The sequence below is a fragment of the Natator depressus genome, chromosome 14 (genome assembly GCF_965152275.1).
Source record: "Natator depressus isolate rNatDep1 chromosome 14, rNatDep2.hap1, whole genome shotgun sequence".
Taxonomy (NCBI): domain Eukaryota; kingdom Metazoa; phylum Chordata; order Testudines; family Cheloniidae; genus Natator; species Natator depressus.
The window spans coordinates 37,516,337-37,535,768 of record NC_134247.1 but is presented as its reverse complement, the minus strand read 5'-3'; the positions used below and the strand labels follow the sequence as shown (position 1 = coordinate 37,535,768).

At 48.3% G+C, this 19,432-nt stretch overlaps 1 protein-coding gene and 2 non-coding genes across 3 annotated transcripts; 2 read left to right on the top strand and 1 right to left on the bottom strand.

Moving 5' to 3' along the window:
- Nucleotides 1-419: 419 nt before the first annotated feature.
- On the bottom strand, nucleotides 420-8,196 carry LOC141998484 (E3 ubiquitin-protein ligase TRIM39-like). The gene is made up of 6 exons (XM_074971343.1): nucleotides 7,728-8,196; nucleotides 7,435-7,530; nucleotides 5,076-5,306; nucleotides 3,463-3,485; nucleotides 2,641-2,753; nucleotides 420-1,105 (listed from the first exon to the last, which is right to left on the bottom strand). Exons 1-6 carry the CDS (start codon nucleotides 8,142-8,144, stop codon nucleotides 588-590), a joined length of 1,398 nt encoding a protein of 465 aa, XP_074827444.1. The 5' UTR covers nucleotides 8,145-8,196; the 3' UTR covers nucleotides 420-587.
- TRNAP-UGG (transfer RNA proline (anticodon UGG)) lies at nucleotides 6,279-6,350 on the top strand. The gene has a single exon. It is a non-coding gene; the product is annotated as a tRNA-Pro (tRNA).
- On the top strand, nucleotides 6,369-6,441 carry TRNAV-CAC (transfer RNA valine (anticodon CAC)). Its single transcript has one exon. It is a non-coding gene; the product is annotated as a tRNA-Val (tRNA).
- Nucleotides 8,197-19,432: the final 11,236 nt, after the last annotated feature.

The following is a 19,432-nucleotide window of genomic DNA, read 5'->3' as shown; positions in this document are numbered from 1 at the left end:
CCTGATATCCCCTTGCTGCCTTGTCTTCTGCCTCTTTTGCATAAAAGCAGAGTGCAGAATGTGCAATTGCATAACCTCCTGGGCAGTAGACTAGTCCCGGTTACTAGACTGAAGATTTCTATTGGGAGATACCGGAAATGCCGGCTCATAGAGCTTTCCAGTTCATAAAGCGCTGGATAACACAGCTTTTACTGTACTATTAATAATATGAATAATCTTTCTCACATAACCTGCCTTGAATCCAGTAGGCATGGCAGGAAAAGAAAGCACCACCCCAGTTTATAAAAGAGTTCTGTGTTTATTTCTGTCGTTTTTGCCCAGCACAACAGAGAAGAGCTCCTTTTGTGATACACTAAATCGTACTTCAACTCCCCCGCCGCTGCCCCCCCCCCCCCCCTTCTCTGCAGAAACGTACAGCCTTCTGGGATCACAGAGAACAGGGACCAACAGGCAGGTCAAAGTCATTCTCGCATCTAGTCAGATCGCTCCTGTCTCGAGGTTGCTTTGGCAAGCCAGAAATACACTTCAGCCTCCAAGTGCTTCAAGATGGGGGCTGGCAGAGCAGGAGGGCTGTCCCGCTCTGCGCCTCAGGGACACAGTCGGAGCAGCATGTCCTCCCCACAGAGACGGAACCAAGGGCGGACTCTCTCCCTGCCGAAGGAGGCCGGGGGGAAAGTGAAGATGGGTTTCTCGTTGTCTGCGTCGAAAAAAGACACCCGCCCTACTTCATAGTCCAGCAAAACTCCGATCCTCCTGGGGTCCCAGCTCAGATAGAGGGTGGTCAGAGGGGAGGTCTGAGCCCAGTATTCACCCACGCAGTGGCACAAAATCCAGATCCCCTCCTCAGGGCCATGGCTGATCTCTTCCTTCCTCCTCACAGACTCTCTGGTTACCCCCACGGCCCAGCATCCCCCATCCCCCACTTCCACCTCCCAGTAGTGTCTCCCCGAGGTGAATCCCTCACAGCCCAGCACACAGGGCTGAGTGTAAAATCTCTTGGGATTGTCAGGCACTTGCCACGGCTTGTCTCCCCACCTCACGCTTCTCCGATCCTCAGACACTGTGAGTTCGGGATGAGCTGTGCCTGGATCCAGAGTCACATTCACTGGGGGGAGAGAGAGTTGGAGTGTTAGAGGCAGAGCTCAGCCTTGGGGGATGCTGGGACCATTTCTCACACTCCCCAGCAGCCCCATCCTCGCTGGGACCCTCCCTGAGTTCCTGCCTCGCTGTCCTGAGTCCCAGGCAGCTGCCTCTGAGCTGGGATTTCACTGCAGCCCCCTCCTGCCACAGTCTAGAAGGGTGCTGTTCTGGCTGCCCCTCTGCCTTCTCCCCCACTCCCATCATCAGGGACGGAGCAGGGGAGGATGCCCAGATGGAGGCATCAGCTTTAGTTGCAGTTTGGGAAATCCCTGCCCCCACCCCCCCCCAGCAAGGAAGGAGAAGGGGGCAGCACACTGACAAGAAATCTGACAGCGGGAGGAGTCAGAGGCACCAGCTGGAGAGACCCCTCCCCACCCAGCCATGGGGAGAGGGGACAACCCCCACCACCTCCAGCCGATCCCTGGCGACATGCCCGGCTCCCAACCCAGCAGCGCCCTCTGCTTACAGGGCTCCGCAAGAGTCACTCCAACTACCTCTGCCTTATTTTTAACGGGGGAGCTGCTATTTCTCTTCATTCATAACTATTTCTTAAACCCTCCCCCCATCCCCCCCCACAGACAATGCAAACAGATCTTCTGCCACCACATACATGTATTCCGCAATATGGACAATATGAACCTGTTCCTAGAGCAATCTATTCCCGGGCCTTAGAGAGGCAGCACCGAGGGACACAGGTGCCAACTTTATCATTTGCCAGGGGGTGCTCGACCCCTGCTCCGCCCCAGGCCCTGTCCCCACTCCTCTCCTTCCCCCAAGGCCCCACCCCTTCCCACTCCATTCCACCCCCTCCCGCAAGTGCCCCTGCCCTGGCTCCTCCCGCCCAGCGCTTCCGGCACGTGATCTGATCGCAGTGGGTGGGAGGCACTGGGGGAAGCGGGAGGAGCTGATGGGGGGGTGGGGAGGCTGCTGGTGTATGCTGAGTATCCACTATTTTTTTCCTTGTGGGTGCTCCAGCCCTGGAGCACCCATGGAGTCGGCACCTATGCCTGGGGAGATTGCCCTCTCACCCCTAAGAAGAGGGCACCGAGATCTCTGAATCCGGGGAAAAGAGAGAGGGGGAGAACTGTGGTTTAATTGCAGGAAAGATGCAGAGGTACCCAGAGGGAGAGGAAAAACCCTTAAGTTGGTCACTCTGTTTGGGGTGAATTGCACCTAGAGAAAATTTCTACGAAAGCCAGATTGAAATTAAACAGAATCCAGAACACAACATGGGCCCTTGGCAACAACGATAGAGTTTAAGTCCTCCAAAAGACTTTGCATCCCTCAATAATTAGCATAAGCAGGTTCTTGACCAAGGAATCACCTTCATGTCATTCCTGCTAAGTCAAAAGGAGGTAATTCCCCAGAATCTTCACTTGATTCAGATATTGTACCAGCTGCCTGACCTCTTTGGGTGTTTGGTTTTACCGTATCAGCTGATCAGGCAGAGCCCGCCCCCTCTTGCATTCAGAGTTACAGCTCCATTTCCTGCCTCAGTACCTTTGGATTCCTTCAGCGTCTTCCTGACACTGTTCCCCTGAGAGAATTCACTGAGGAACTCCTCCAGCTCAAGAGGAATCTCCACTGGGTGCTGGGACTTCCCCTTCTTGCACCTAGAGAGACAGACTGCAGTCAACCTGTGGAACTCTTTGCCAGAGGATGTTGTGAAGGCCAAGACTATAACAGGGTTCAAAAAAGAACTAGATAAATGTATGGATCGGTCCATCAATGGCTAGTAGCCAGGATGGGCAGGGATGGTGTCCCTAGCCTCTGTTTGCCAGAAGCTGGGAATGGATCACTTGATGATCACCTGTTCTGTTCATTCCCTCTGAAGCACCTGGCATTGGCCACTGTCGGAAGACAGATACTGGGCTAGATGAACCTTTGGTCTGACCCAGTATGGTCGTTCTTATGTTCTAATTCATTGTTCTATAACATATAATGTATCACATCACCTGTCAGTATGAATTTCGGATAGTGAAGACTGCTGGATTGAGAGGCCAGGTGACTGAATTGCTCTGTGGATCCCAGCCTCAGAACAGTGTCAGTCAAGGCACCAATTTCCCCCACAGGTCCACTTAACATGCTTCAGTTGTGATGTGGAGAAAGACCAGCTCCAGGGAGGGGAAAGGAGTTATTTTCGGGTGAATAACCCAGCCTTTAGGATGATTAATCACGGGGCCTTAAATGAAGAGCACTAAGCCCAGGATTTTGTTCAGCCGAGGAAGATTGGGGTCTGAATTTTAATCCTCCCGCATGCATTTGTCTGGAACATTCCCAGCACAGTGAAGCCCGAGTGAGGAGTGAGAAGGCAACACATACCTGCTCAAGGTGCTTCTGACATCCTGGAGGGGAGAGGGGAAGAGAGGGAGAAAGAGAGAGAAGTTCAGTCCCACAGTGCTAATAATGAAAACTAACACTACATAAATCTCTGTACCTGGTTACACTTTTTCATAGATTCCTAGGTCAGAAGGGACCATCGCGATCATCTTGTCTGACCTCCTGCACGTTGCAGGCCACAGACCCTCGCCCACCCACTCCTGTAATAGACCCCTAACCTCTGGCTGAGGTACTGACATCCTCAAATCATGGTTTAAAGACTCCAAGTTACAGAGAATCCACCACTGACACTAGTTTAAACCTGCAAGTGACCCTTTGCAGAGGAAGGCGAACCCCACCCCCAGGGTCACTGCTAGTCTGACCCGGGGGAAAATTCCTTTCTGACCCCAAATCTGGTGATCAGTTAGACCCCGAGCATGTGGGCGAGACCCACCAGCCAGACACCTGGGAATGAATTTGTGTAGTAGCTCAGAGCCCTCCCCATCTACTGTCCCATCACTAGCGTATGTTAAATAGCATAGGGCCAGAACCGATCCTTGAGGGACCCCACTAGAAACACATGTGTTCAGTGATGATTCCCTGTCTACAATTACTCTGAAACCTGTCAGTTAGCCATCTTTAAGTCCATGTCATGTCTGCCAGGTTAATTTTATGTTGCTCTAGTTTTTTTAATCAGAAAGTGAAAATGAAGAGTGTAACCTCAGGTATATTTACTGCACCTTCATTCATTCTACCCCTTCTTGTCACTGTCCCTTTGAAGCACAAGGCAGTGAATGTAAACTAATAATGAATAAATGTGCTCTGGACCATCAATCGCAGTGCAGACCTCTTGACGGGTTCTCAAACTTCAGCAACCCGAGGACCCGCATTTTGATTTAAAAATTTTTGTGGACCCCCAAGACTCCCCAACCCCGCTCAGTCCCAGGCCCCGCCCTACTCCACCCCTTCCCCCAAGGCCCCACCCCACCCCTCCTCTTCCCTGCTTCTTTCCGCCCCCTCCCCTGAGCACACCACGTCCCCACTCCTCCCCCTCCCTGGGAGGGAGGGGGAGGAGTTGAGGAAAGGAGCAGGAGGAGTTGATCAGTGGGGCCGGTGAACTGAGGGTCCGCAGACCCTAGTTTGAGAAACACTGGGTTACCACACCTGCCTTGAAGCATTGACCCAAGACCCCTTCTTGGCCCACACAGGGGTGGAGAAAAAGGCTGACCTTATGATGAAGGCACAGGAATGGGGTTCAAGAGACCCAGAGTCAGTTCTTGTCATTGTCAGAGACTTTGGGACCGTGTCTTTAGGGAAATCGCTTAGTCTCTCTGGCCTCAGTTCCTCATCCATGAAATGGGAATGATAGAATGTACCTACTATAGACCCTGATGAGTAGATCTTCATTAATATTTGTGAGGTGCCCAGACATTGGACCAAAAGAGGTCTGATCACCAACTTCATAGAGTTTATTTATTTTGATTTAAAAGATCCATAATTATCCGCCTCTCCTGCCACCCTGACAAATCACAGCACGAAAATGGACTACAATCAAGATTGATACAAAGCAATGGAAAACCCTATCTCCATTTCGCTGCAGAGATCGGAGTTCTCACCTGTGGGAATTCATTTGCTGCCTGCTGACACTTCTGCTCCATCTCACTGATCTGCTCACTGAGAAAGGAAATCTCCTCGGAGAGTTTGGTGACATTTTCATTCTGTATCCTCACAACCATCTTGTCCAGCTCTTTTAGCCGGACCAGCAGGAGTCGCTCTTTTTCCTCCAGCATCTGGTGCAGTTGTTGAAATAGAGACACAATCTTCTGCCTCTCAGCTTGTGTCTGTTTCTGTAACAAACAGGTGAAAGGGAAGTTCAGGGACCCAGCGTGGATAAGAGTAATAATTAAAAAAACAAAACAAACCCAGATTGTATTGAAATTATTTGTTTTTTAATTTGGTGCTGCTAGATCTTTACTTTCTTCCCATTCTGCCCAGTTAAATTGCTCAAGTGGAGGTTTGTTTAGTTTCCTAGTTGTTGAGCGAATTTCAGATTTTACAGAGATGTTTTCTTGGAAGAGGTTTTACAAGGAAAACGTTTGTCTGGGCTCAAAAAGGCAAGCCCAGGGTCTTATTGCGGGGACGTGAGGACAGTCGGGTAACACTGGGAGCAGGGAGGAGACTTTCGACATCAATACATCTAAACATGCAGCACTTGAGATACTGAAAAATAGAAATGTTCTGCCTGCTACTCTCCCCAGGGTTCCTAGAGCCTTGCAGTTGACCCTGGTGACTCTGACTGGTGCAACCTCATATCTGACCCGATCCTTCTGTCCCGGGATAAAAGGAGGTCTGCACATCTGAGTCCTTTCCAGTGGCAGGAAGGGCAGGACTCACAGTGACCTTGGCAGAGGCTTAGTGAGAGGGCGGGGAGGGGGACAAAAGAATTTGGAAGTTCTGAGGAAAACCCTGATCTTCCAACACTCAAACACAGAGCCAGCCATGTGCAAATGGGGACACACGGACCCCCGACTGAGACAGGTCCCATCAGGGTGCATAAGGGGCATGTGATGGAGGAGAAAAATGGGCCTCTCTCTTATGTGTGGGACAGGCCACATTTGCAGACCTGCCAGGACAGCTCCAGGCTGGTGGCCCTAGTGACAAGGGAAGAAGGAAGCAGGGCCAGGGCCCTATGCATGCACTGGCCAGTGCTCATGGCCCCTCTCCTGGGCCTGCCCCAGCCCCAGTACAGAGCAGGGAGTCACTGCCACAATCCAGCCCGTAGAGAGAGACATGCAAAGACAGAGCTAATATGACTGTATGGCTCGTTGGTCTAGGGGTATGATTCTCGCTTTGGGTGCGAGAGGTCCCGGGTTCAAATCCCGGACGAGCCCTCTTTTATATTTTATGTGGTTTCTGTAGTGTAGTGGTTATCACGTTCGCCTCACACGCGAAAGCATCCCGGTTCGAAACCGGGCAGAAACAGAGTCTTGTTTGAGACTCTTAATCTCAGGGTTGTGAGTTCGAGCCCCATGTTGGGTGAAGCGAGTAAGTTTTTCACAAGTTAGTAGACATTTTGGGGGGAAGGATAGCTCAGTGGTTTGAGCATTCGCCTGCTAAACCCAGGGTTGTGAGTTCAATCTTTGAGGGGGCCATTTAGGGATCTGGGGCAAAAATTGGGGATTGGCCCTGCTTTGAGCAGGGGGTTGGACTAGCTGACTTCCTGAGGTCCCTTCTAACCCTGATATTCTATGACCCCCATTTTCTCTTCCTCCCATAGTACAGTCCCCATTCTCATCAAGCCAGAGGCCCTATTCCCCCACACACACACGGCAGGGTCCCCCATTCCGGCCACCATGCCAGGGGCCTTCCACTCCCCTCACAGAAAAGGGTCCCCAATTCACCATGCCAGGGCCCCTTTTCCCACCCAGCAGAATCCCCAATTCATCCCACCACACCAGGGGCCCTTTCCCCACACAGAGCAGGGTCCCCAATCCACCCCATCATGCCAGGGACCAATCCCCCACCCCACACCCATGCCAGAGGGGTCTTTTGTCTCTCTCCCCTTCCTCTGGCTTCCCCTGCAGGCTAAGTACCTGCCCCATGGCTCCCCCCCACCAGGGACAGCAATTATTCCTTTTGTAATTCAGGGTGTGAACACAGTTACCCTCTATTGGGAAGATGAGCAGAGTTATTGTTATACTGCAATGTGTTAACAAGGGCCATCCACAGATGAGGGTGGCTTCCATTTTGCCCCCTCTTTGAATGTCCCAGTTGTCCCCCAAATCTATAGGGCTCTGGCCTAGAGCATCCCCTGAAATATTGGCATGGATCAGAAGCAGTGTTCAGAAGTTACCATCTTACACACAGGCAGCCAAGCTCCACCAACAATTACCTCCCCTGTTCACAGAGTGACACTCCCCCAGACACAGAGCCCCCCAAATCCATGTCCCTGCTTACATAACAACAGGCACCTACCAGATGCTGCTGGCATCTCCCCTCTTCAGTCTCTTTAAATCCCAGAAGCTTTGCCCTCTCTTCCTTCAGGGTCTGCAGGCGGGTCTGGATTTGTTCCTGAACCAAGAGAAAAGGTTTGAGTGGGTTGAAGTATTTTGGTGTGTGAGATTTTCTTTGCCTTGGGGGGGTTTAGTCTCAAAGTCCTGTGTCTGAAGGACTATGTGACTCTTGCTCTTTATCCCCTGAAATAACAGTGCTATTCAAACAAATAAAACGAGGCACAAACTCTCTAGCCCTAGACAGAGCTTCCTTACCTTGTAATCCAAGCCAGCCTCCTCTATGGGAACCACCGGGTGAGCTCTGTGAGCCTGGGACTCTCTGCAAACCACGCAGATGGGGGTTTGATCCTCTTCACAGAAGAGTTTCAGAGCCTCCTGGTGTTTCTCACACCTTCCCGAGCCTGTGGCTGCCTGGAAACTCAGCCCTTTGGCTATTTCGATAACTCTCGCCAGCTCCCTGTTGGGCCTGAAGTTTCTTTTCCGGGCAGTTTTTCTGCACTGGGGGCAGGAGAAGTTTCTAACCGATCCCTCCCAGCACTGGCTGATGCAGGCTCGGCAGAAATTGTGCCCGCATTGTATTGACACCGGGTCCTGAAAGTACTCCAGACAGATGGAGCAAGCCAGCTCTCTTTGCAGGGTCTCCACCGCAGAGCCCTCTGTGGCCATGGCCATGGCCCGGGCTCCCTGCACCCCACGTGCAGCCAGCCCGCCCCTTGCAAACTGCAGCCTCAGCAGCGATTTGAAATGTCCACGTGTTCAGTGTCTGTTACAGGAAAGGGGCGGTTCTGTGCCTGGGGAAGCCCTGGCTGGGCTGCAACATGAGCCTAGGTTAAACAGAGCCCTTCCCCCACCCAGGGGGCTGGGCAGGAAAGTGGGTTTCTCTCTCTGCAGGTCTCAGACTAACCCAGGGACCTATCCTTGCAACAAAGCCCGTTGCCAACTCTGTCCACATATCTATTCAGGGGACAGCATCATAGGGCCTAAGCACATCAGCCACACTATCAGAGGCTCGCTCACCTGCACATCTACCAATGTGATATGTGCCAGCAATGCCCTCTGCCATGTACACTGGTCAAACTGGACAGTCTCTACGTAAAAGAATAAATGGACACAAATCAGACGTCAAGAATTATAACATTCAAAAACACTTCAATCTCTTTGGTCACTCGATTACAGACCTAAAAGTGACAGGTTTCAGAGTAGCAGCCATGTTAGTCTGTATTCGCAAAAAGAAAACGAGGACTTGTGGCACCTTAGAGACTAACCAATTTATTTGAGCATGAGCTTTCGTGAGCTACAGCTCACTTCATCGGATGCATGTAGCTCACGAAAGCTTATGCTCAAATAAATTGGTTAGTCTCTAAGGTTCCACAAGTCCTCCTTTTCTTTTTACACAAAGTAAAACTATTTCCCCATGTTTTTTCCTCCCCCCACCCCCCACTGTTCTTCAGACGTTCTTGTCAACTGCTGGAAATGGCCCACCTTGATTATCACTACAAAAAGTCCCTCCCGCCCACCCCACTCCCCCCCTCCCCCTGCTCTTCTGCTGGTAATAGCTCACCTTAAGTGATCACTCTTGTTACAGTGTGTATGGTAACACCCATTGTTTCATGTTCTCTATGTATATAAATCTCCCCACTATATTTTCCATTGAATGCATCCGATGAAGTGAGCTGTAGCTCACGAAAGCTTATGCTCAAATAAATTGGTTCGTCTCTAAGGTGCCACAAGTCCTCCTTTTCTCTCTGTGCAGAGAATAACATGAGATGCCCGGGGGTGGCGCTCAGTTGCATGCAGGGTGTGGAAGCGGATTCTTGTGTCAGCTTCATCCTTTGTAGATACACAAAGAGCTTCAAAGTGGGCTAGCACCCTCCAAGATCAGCACTGTCTGTGGGTGGGAGCTGAAAGCTAGTCTCCATTTCTAGAGCCTCTGGTGGCTAATAAGGCCAGTTACCTGGCACTGCTTTTTGTGTCTGCATCCACTGGAGGGGGGGAAGAACCTTTCTGGGTGCAGGGAATGGCCAATGGGAGGGAAATACTTGGGCAGAGACAAATGAAAGAGGAAGGAGGTGAAATCTCTGCTGGTTTTGTAACACTGACAGACCCCACTGGTTGGCAGGTAGAATTGAACCTGGGGCTTCTGGAGCTTAGTGTACGAGCCTCTACGCCTATGGCCCTTAGGTAAGGCTGTAGAGCAGACTCATTAATCTCTCTGTCTCTAAGTGGCCTCGGTGCCACTAGATGGGACAGAACACCACACCCAGGCGGTGTGTGGGTTACAGTTTCATGAGGGGGTTATTAGCAGTGGACGTAAGGGGGTCATATCCAGAGGGAGTAACTGTAGAGTCCTGGCCAGGACCCATTTTGGGGGTTTAGTGGGGAGAGGGCAGAAGGGTGCATTGTGGGACCAGAGAGGAGACTCTCAGTGAAGCCAACTCCTGGGGATTCTCTGGCTGCGGGAGCTGTGAGACGGAGCTGCGATCTCGAATTGGGACACCCCTTCCCTGTCTTGGGCTGATCTGACCCTTTGACCCTTCCTCCCCCAATCTTCCTGTAGTCCGACAAGGGCTCTCAGCAGTCAGGAATTCTTGGATGCTTCTCCAGAAATAACTGTGTGGCACAAATGAGTGGTGGAGCTCAAATGGAGTAAACTGATTTTGAAGTCACACTGGATTATTCCATACTTTCCTTAGTACATCTTTCTTTCTTTTCTTTTTTCCTTTCAGTTTAAAATTCTCTTTGAATTTCCTGGGTTTTTAAAACTTGGTTTGGGGATAACTGGCTGAGTCCGTGAGGCCCTGCCACCCGGCCCTCAATTTGATGGCATTTCTCTGCCTGGCCTTTCCTCCCAGGAATATTCTAGGAGTCATTTGGTAGAACCCTGCTGAGTTTTGTGACAACTAGCAAGGGGAAATCCCTTCCCTCTACTCTCAACCTTAATTCCACACTAGTATACTTTGTGTCTGGGAATTTCCTCATTAAACAAAAATCATACACGAGCTCTAAAGAAGACAAGAGATCAATGCAGAAACCTAGCGATGCTTTAATACAATGATTCTGTGCCTCAGAAAAATGAACTAGGGTCCAGATGAGCTGTAGAATTCTGAACCATAGTTCTGGAATGTGGAGATTAATATTCACAATCCCCTGCTAGATCCCCTACCCCACTGTCTCAACCCAAAGGTTTTCCTCTCCAGTCCTCGCCTTCTCCTGCCCGTCACCAGGCCTCCCCATCTCAGTCTCTGATTCAGGACAATGCTAGAGTCCTCCAGGAACACAAAGAACAGTCACCATACAGGCAGATCAACACCTTTCTAGCCTCCTTTCCCCCCTAGTCACACTTTAGCCTCCTGGCTCATAAAGACTGGGGTGTAGGAGCCGAGAGGAGCCAATTCCGTGGGGTCCTAATGGGATATTCCTTCCCTGTCTCAGTGACACAGCGTGAGCTTGGCTCCTACATCCATCCATAGCCAGGGGTGGATACTCTCCCCAGCAAGAGAAGCTGGCAGGAAAGTGAAGTTCAGGGCATCAGTATCAGCACCTAAAAATGACACCCACCTCCCTTCATAGTCCGGACAAACCCAGATCTTCCTGGGGAACCAGCTCATGGGAAGGGGGGTCATAGGACAGGTGAAGGCATCATACTGAGAGTCAGCCAGCCACAGACAGACCTCACATGACCCCTTCAGGGCTATGGCTGATCTCCTTCCCTTCCTCCACACAGACTCTCTGGCCACCCCCACAGCCCAGTATCACCCAGCCCCCACCTCCACCTCCCAGTAATGTCTCCCCGAGGTGAATCCCTCACAGCCCAGCATGCAGCGCTCAGTGTCAAATCTCTTGGGATTGTCCAGCAGATCCTGCTCTGTGCCTCCCCTTCTCACACATTTCTGATCTGCAGACAGGATGAGTCAGGGATGAGTCGTGTCTGGATCCAGAGTCAGTGGGGAGAGAGAATCAGAGCGTTAGGGGCAGAGTTTGGCCCTGGGGGAGGCTAGGACCATTTCTCACACTCCCCAGCAGCTCTGTTGTGGGTGGGACCCTCTCTGATTTTCTGCTTCCCTCTCCGGGGCCCCAGGGATGGGAGCTGCCTCTGTGCTGGGGTTGAGCAGGGATTTCACCATGGCTCCCTCCTCCTAGGCCCTAGAGGTGCTGTTACAGTGGCAAATGCTGCCTCTCTGCTTCCTCTCATGTTGGGGTTGCCCCACTCCCAGCAGCAGAGAGAGAGTGGGGGGCAGCTGAGCCTGGGTAGTGGGTAGGAGCCACCAGTTTCAGCAAGCTGTTGAGAGGAGAATACTGCACGGAGACTGGGCAGGCAGGAGGCTTGATGGGCAGGTAAGCGGAGATGGGGTGCAGACACAGGCTTCACATGCTGTTGTGCTGAGTGATCACAGTGCCTGGAGGGGTTTGCTGCTGGTCACTAGCAGGGCATTGTGAGAGACAGCCCAGACTGGAGAGAGTTAAGAAGGCACAGTGGTCCCACAGTCCCAGGCTGCACCCCGGGGATCCTGTCACAATAACTGTGACAAAATCGGGACTGGGGAGGGGAGTATCAAGCAGCCACAGTGGCTAACAGCTCCGGGGTCCCTCTGGCACCCGCAGTGGCTGGGAGTTCCGGAGTCCCTCAACTGCCCGTGGCAGTGATCCAGGAACAGGGAGATGACGGCCGGAGGAGCACCTCTACCCAAAATAGTTTCAGAACCTTTAGCCCAGTTCTGGGGTACTCATCTGGAATGTGGCAGACCCCCCCACCCCTGCAGTTCAATTCGCCCTTCTACCTCATGGGGAGAAAGGGTCTGAACAGGGATCTGCCACCTTTCAGGCCAATGAGCAACAGAGCGATCATTCCTTCCCTTTCTGGCCCAGCTGATGATTCATTATTCAGTTAGAATGGAACCACCTCGCTGGGTGAGATGGAGAAAGACCCACATCCAACTATTCCGCTGTCCGGTGGGTTTTTAAGAACTACTGGCCTGCAATCCAGCCATCGATCACCAGGTGCAGGTGCCCCCCCCCAAATCCCTTTCTTCCCCACACCCTTTTCAGCGCTCCTCGCTTGCAGTCCCACTGGCCCATCCCAGTACTGCCCTTCCATCCCCTGGGGTTATGTTCCTTCACCAGGGCAGGCTGATCTGCTGGGGCTCTCCTTCCTCCCCTGAAGAGCTGGTTTCCTAGCTTGACTTGTGCCATGACAGAGACAAGACCAAGGAGGTTTGGAATGCAGAGATGGGGGCGTGTGATGGTCACGCTGGGACCAACACACGATGTAACCGCAGATCATTTGTTTAGTGCAGAGCGGGCCCATCTCCGTGTGGGGGGAAAGACTGGTGAGGGATGGATGAGCGGTAATGAAATGGATATTGTCCCTTCTTTGGCATCATGGATCTTATCTGTATCCCCTTTCCTCTGGAGCCTTCCCCCACCACAGGGCAGATACAGCCGAAGGGTTTTCCGGCACTGCAGATCCCTGGGAATCCGACTGCCTGGGAATCAGAACTAGGCCAGCCACACAGGGTCTCCATACGTCTGGCTTTGGCCTCTTGCAGATCCAGGGGGATCTTCCAGCTTTTGGTGGCAGCTTTTGCACAGGAAGGGCACCTTCTGTTCCTGGAAGAAGTCCCCACCCATGGCTTTTCACACAGGAGGTGATCATGTGGATGAGGGTTATTAGAGCGTCCTTGGCTTTGAGTTCACACCCTGTAATCTGTGCCTGTTTCTTAAGTGAAATGTGAAGTTTGCAATCACCAGGATGTAAGGTAATTAAGTTAATTCACTGACTATTTACTGGTTTCAGAGTAGCAGCCCTGTTAGTCTGTATTCGCAGAAAGAAAAGGAGTACTTGTGGCACCTTAGAGACTAACCAATTTATTTGACAATAAGCTTTCGTGAGCTACAGCTCACTCACGAAAGCTTATGCTCAAATAAATTGGTTAGTCTCTAAGGTGCCACAAGTACTCCTTTTCTTTTGACTATTTATTATTTTTAGAAATGTGCAGGTCAGGCTAAATCAGTGGTTTTCAAACTTTTTGTATTGGGGACCCCTTTCACACAGCAAGTCTTTGAGTGTGGCTTATTCATTAAAAAAGGGGGTGGGGTTGTTATACCAATAAAATAAAAACCAGCAGGATCTTATTAAAGGGGAAAAGGCAAAATACCACATTTATTGTGAATACAGAAAGAATCATAGTAAGCAGTTAGTTACAGCTATAACATTCCATTCAATCTCATATTTATTCACACATTCATTCATACACACACACACACACACACACACACACAGAGGTTCTGCAAGGTTGTTATCATAGTTACCAGCCTTAGAGTTGCTCATGCCAAGCCACTGGCCTGGTGGCCTGGACATGAGGAGGGAGCAGGGCCTTGTCAGATGCTCATCTGATGCTCCTGGAAGTGGGTTTGCATAATCAGACCCCAAAGTTCTCACTTTCTAGAGTCCATTTTTATAGGAATTTCTTCCTATGCCAGTCTATGGGAATTGCTTCATCATGCTGTTGCTGAATCAATCAGCAGATAGCAAATTCCTGACGGCTCCGTGCTGCCAGATGTTATCTTGTTCTTTGGTTCTCCCATCCTTGAGGCTGTTGGGTGGATTCCAGTCTGCCCTCCGGGGGTCCTCTGGTTATTTCCACTTGACGCCTTCTTCAGCCGATGGACACTGGATTCTTAGGCTGGCACCTCCCTGATCATTCAGTTATTATCCACACCAAGCATCCATCCACATACATCCTCTATCTCTATTTTAATCACAACTGTTAACAAAGCGAGATGAATACAACAAAAGGGCGGGGAGTCTCTGGGTGCTGTTTCTGTTGTTACAGAGTATTGCTTTGAGTCTCTCTCTGTGTGAGTAGTTGTTGTTACAAAGAATTGCTTTGAGAACAGACTCTGTCTTAGAATGTACTAACACAATTAGCAGCTTGCAAGTTTCACACATAGAGGGAGAGAAACAGTACCAAAAACCAAGAGACCTCTTAATTAGTAATACCCTGGAATTTAAACTATGGGGAATCAAACTCATTTGTGATTTTAATACAGAACTTCTTTAATATGATCCAACATAATCCCCCTTTTGACACTAAGATTTATAATCGTCAGTGTCACTTTCTATGTAGCCTATTCAAGAGAGGGTACTGGGAGGCAATTTGAGTTTGTGATTCCAATTCATCCCACATACATGATCCTAGTGATGTATCTTTACAACAAAGTTCTGGGGCAACAGGCAAGGTGAGGCACACCCACTTTTGAGGAGTCCATTCGGTACAAGCTCTAGTGTCCAATAGCTTCCCTCCCTCCCCAGCCCACTGGCTCGAGGGCCAGGGTAGCCAGAAGGATCCCATGTGTAATATGGGGAGTGGGCTAACCTTCAATACCTTTGCCTCCAGGGACTGTTGGTGTGCAATTTTGATAACAATTTCTCCCATTAACAAGTCTGGTTTTACAATACTGGAAACGTATTGCATCCATTCATATTGATAAGTGTCAAACAATGATCTCTTTCTTTGTTTTAACAAATGCATCAAACCCTTAATATTTCCCAATATGACCCAGAACATTTTGTGTTCCAAAGTAGCTAGGGCAAGTATCTGCATTTCAGTGCATCCCATAGCTATGGCTGTGTAGTTTCCTATTTCTAAATTTTTTTTTTCTTACGCATAAGCCATGTGGTAGTATTAAGCCATTGCCAAAGATTCCATCGGGCTTTTAGGTTACCCAGACCAATTTGGACCAAGTCTACATTGGCATGTGCTTGTTTTTGTATCAGGCTGTCCTGTAGCTGGGACAGAGAGCTTAATTTATTTTTAAGTACCTGCAGGTCTTCAGTATTTTTTTTTTTTTAAAACACACACCAGTGCTAGCAACAAGACAAAACACAAGACAAAACATAGAACACAAAACACAATTTCTATTGTGACAGTAGATTCATGGTATTGGGTTGCTCTTCAGCTGGCATCAGCTTTTTCTGATTTTCTGAAAGACAAAAGAACATGTTTCTACCCTTTTTGGGGTGGCAGATTATTGCTTAAAATATTTCTTTTACAAATACCCTTGCTGATTGCAGGCAAAACAGAGGAATTACTCCCATATTTTCCTGTTTTTTTTTGTTCTATAGGCAGGCCAGGTTTCAATGGCATCTATCTTTTAAGGGTTATGGGGAAATTATCCCACCGTTAGTCATGAAATCCCTGAGGTAGGGTACCTCAGTTTTCCTTCTTATGCAGCAGACCAAGTTTATAATGTTTTTCCTGCTGTGTTAAGCTTTAAGTTTATTTACAGGTAATAGCTGAGAAGCATCATTACCATATGACCTTAAAGATTTTTCCAAAAATCATACACACTATACATTGTTACAGGGGTACTTATTATCATTACATTTATTAAAATTATCTTGTGATCCCATGCCTTTTATTTAGACAATTTGTTTGCTGACCAGGTGTGTCCTTTATCTGCAGCTCCTTTGTGCTGCTAGTTCTTTCCTTCCTTTATCATTTAGGTCATTTGCATTTTCACAGATGCTTCCTGCTTTTGGATTTAAAGCCCGCAGCAGCTCAGAGACTCTATCTTAAAAGGGACACAATCAACTTTCACCAGAGTTTTGATCACTTTTAACTTCTCCTTCCAAAACACACAGCAATCTGAAAAAGAAAACCCAACCTATTGTGGCTCCCTTTGGAGCCCGAATAGGATTTTAATTAAGTAGCATGGTATGTTTGCATTTCTTTTGCCCCTTCTACAATATGCCCTGCACATGTTCTGGGGCAAATGCACATTCCTTCCATAGTTTAACTTCTATAACATTATCCAGATCAATTTTTACATAAGGTGTAACTATTTCTTGTGTTTTTTTTTTTTTTTTTTGCTTACAGAGTTTTCATGTACCTTTATCAAAGTGACAGTCTGATTACTCAGAGCCATTTTAAGGCTCAGTGTTTCTAACATTGCTTCTTTTTGTTTTGTGCACCTCACCCCTGCTGTTGCTTCAGAGGGGCACTGTCTTTTTTAATTTTTTTTTTTTACTATAGCTCTCATCTGCTACTTTGTTACAAAAACAAACAAACAAAAACCAACCAACCAAACAAAAAGAATCCAGATTTTTTTTTCTTCTATTCTCCTGATTTTGACTGCCCTGCTGCAGCCACAACTTAAAAACATTTTAAATTTTGTAAAGCATTGAGTTACCTTTTAAGGATTAAATGCCAAATCCCAAAGTCAAACAACGCTAATTACCTGTGTCTAACAAAAAGGTCTGTCAGTTTTGCAACTTTGAATTAAAGAGTCAAATGGATTTTTAGTGGCATTATTTAAAACAAAAACAAAACCAATTGTTCCTTAGAACTTTACATGTTTACACACACACACAGGTAGATACATACACATTTTCTTTTCCTTAACATCCCTTCCACGCTGCTCTGTTTTTTACATCTTACATTCCCTTTATACATTTGAGGCAGTTAAGTTCCAGTAGAACCCCCTTATGTTCTTTTAGCAAATTTGACTAAATTGTCCAGTCAAATGATTTTAATCAGATAGTTTATTTTTGCCTGGCTAATTTACAGACATTCCTTTGGAAAAGGGCCCATTTTTCTTTCAGAATGGCTGCAAAGAAACCAAGAATGCTCTTTCTCTAACACTTTTCCTTTTTAACATTTTCACAAAGTTTAGCTGCTTAATTCCCTCCAGCCTCTGCAGAGTTAACTTTTTTACTCTCTTTTCTCTTTGTAATTATGCCTGGGGGTGCCGTACATAGGACCTTCTCCCCCTTTACCTGCCTCCCTCCAGCCTCTGCAGAGTTAACTTTTTCACTCTTTTTGTATTCCTGGAGTGCCTCTTTCACTATTTTCAGCTGGCTTTGGGTATTTGTAGCCAGCACCTTCCAATTGTCTGCTCCCTTTTCCGTTTGTGCCTTTTCCTCTTTACATGAAGACAAGCGGAGGTAAGAATCCTTACATGCCTCCCACAACAACCAAATTGCTGCTGCATCTCTTTTGGCAGCACTAGAAGGTTTGTCTATGAGGATATACTGAGCCCATCTATCCTCTAGGTCCGAAATAGTGCAGACATCAGCTAGGGCTTGTTTAGTCCAAGGGTTGTGCCCAAATTTTTGAAGGATGTTTAAAAGGTGTAATTTCTTTAACAAAAGGTGAGGTTGGAGTTCCTTCTGACTCCATTCCTCCCTCTGGTACTGGCTTACCCTGTTTTCTTTTAAACATCTTAACATGGAAATTTCAATCTCTTTGTCACTCCTGGTATTACTTAGCAAATGACACAGCCTCGATTCTGAAATCATAGCTTAACAAATTTCCTCGTCATACCTGGCACAGGTCAGCGAGTGACACAGCCTAGATTCTCTGAACCTGCTACTCCTTATTCCAGCAAGTAGCTTAGCCTGGCCCTTAGGCCTTCTTGCTGCCCCTGATACCTCAGTGAGCAATAGGACTTAGGTTTAGTAATTGTAGCTTAATCTATGTGTTTTTCCCCTGCTACCTTCCCGGAGGCCAGCAGGTCCCCTGCTACCTTCTCTGAGGCCAGCAGGTCCGGTTAACCTGTTTCTCCCTGCTACCTTCTCGGAGGCCAGCAGGTCTGGTTAACCTGTTCTTTTTTTAGTAACCTTAGCTTGATTTATACACTTTTCCCTGCTACCTTCCCGGAGGCCAGCAGGTCTGGTTAACCTGTTTTTTCTTGCTACCTTCCCTGAGGCCAGCAGGTCTGGTTAACCTAATAGAAATGCCTAGCTCAATAGAGCTGGCGGTGTGCACACCAATATTTACAATAACTGAGGTTTTTTACCAATATTCCCCCTTTCGCAATTCTCCACCAAAATGTTATACCAATAAAATAAAAACCAGCAGGATCTTATTAAAGGGGAAAAGGCAAAATACCATATTTATTGTGAATACAGAAAGAATCATAGTAAGCAGTTAGTTACAGCTATAACATTCCATTCAATCTCATATTTATTCACACATTCATTCATACACACACACACACACACACACACAGAGGTTCTGCAAGGTTGTTATCATAGTTACCAGCCTTAGAGTTGCTCATGCCAAGCCACTGGCCAGGTGGCCTGGACATGAGGAGGGAGCAGGGCCTCGTCAGATGCACATCTGATGCTCCTGGAAGTTGGTTTGCATAATCAGACCCCAAAGTTCTCACTTTCTAGAGTCCATTTTTATAGGAGTTTCTTCCTATGCCAGTCTATGGGAATTGCTTCATCATGCTGTTGCTGAATCAATCAGCAGATAGCACATTCCTGACGGCTCCGTGCTGCCAGATGTTATCTTGTTCTTTGGTTCTCCCATCCTTGAGGCTGTTGGGTGGATTCCAGTCTGCCCTCCGGGGGTCCTCTGGTTATTTCCACTTGACGCCTTCTTCAGCCGATGGACACTGGATTCTTAGGCTGGCACCTCCCTGATCATTCAGTTATTATCCACACCAAGCATCCATCCACATACATCCTCTATCTCTATTTTAATCACAATTGTTAACAAAGTGAGATGAATACAACAAAAGGGCGGGGAGTCTCTGGGTGCTGTTTCTGTTGTTACAGAGTATTGCTTTGAGTCTCTCTCTGTGTGAGTAGTTGTTGTTACAAAGAATTGCTTTGAGAACAGACTCTGTCTTAGAATGTACTAACACAATTAGCAGCTTGCAAGTTTCACACATAGAGGGAGAGAAACAGTACCAAAAACCAAGAGACCTCTTAATTAGTAATACCCTGGAATTTAAACTATGGGGAATCAAACTCATTTGTGATTTTAATACAGAACTTCTTTAATATGAGCCAACAGGGTTGTTTACTTTAATGGGGGCTTGGGGCTGCCCCATGGAGCTGATAGTTCGCGACTCCCCATTTAACCACCTTGCAACCCCCTAAGGGGTCACGACCCTCAGTTTGAGAACCCCTGAGCTAGATGACCATGATGATCCCTTCTGGCCTTTGA

What these genes read in the sequence shown, in the direction of transcription:
- LOC141998484 (XM_074971343.1), bottom strand. Translation starts at nt 8,144, where the DNA reads ATGGCCATGGCCACAGAGGGCTCTGCGGTGGAGACCCTGCAAAGAGAG. An exon ending in GGAGATGCCAGCAGCATCTG is followed by an intron (nt 5,307 to 7,434) that starts GTAGGTGCCTGT and finishes TGTTTGTTACAG; the next exon opens with AAACAGACACAAGCTGAGAG. An exon ending in GACGCTGAAGGAATCCAAAG is followed by an intron (nt 1,106 to 2,640) that starts GTACTGAGGCAG and finishes CTCTCCCCCCAG; the next exon opens with TGAATGTGACTCTGGATCCA.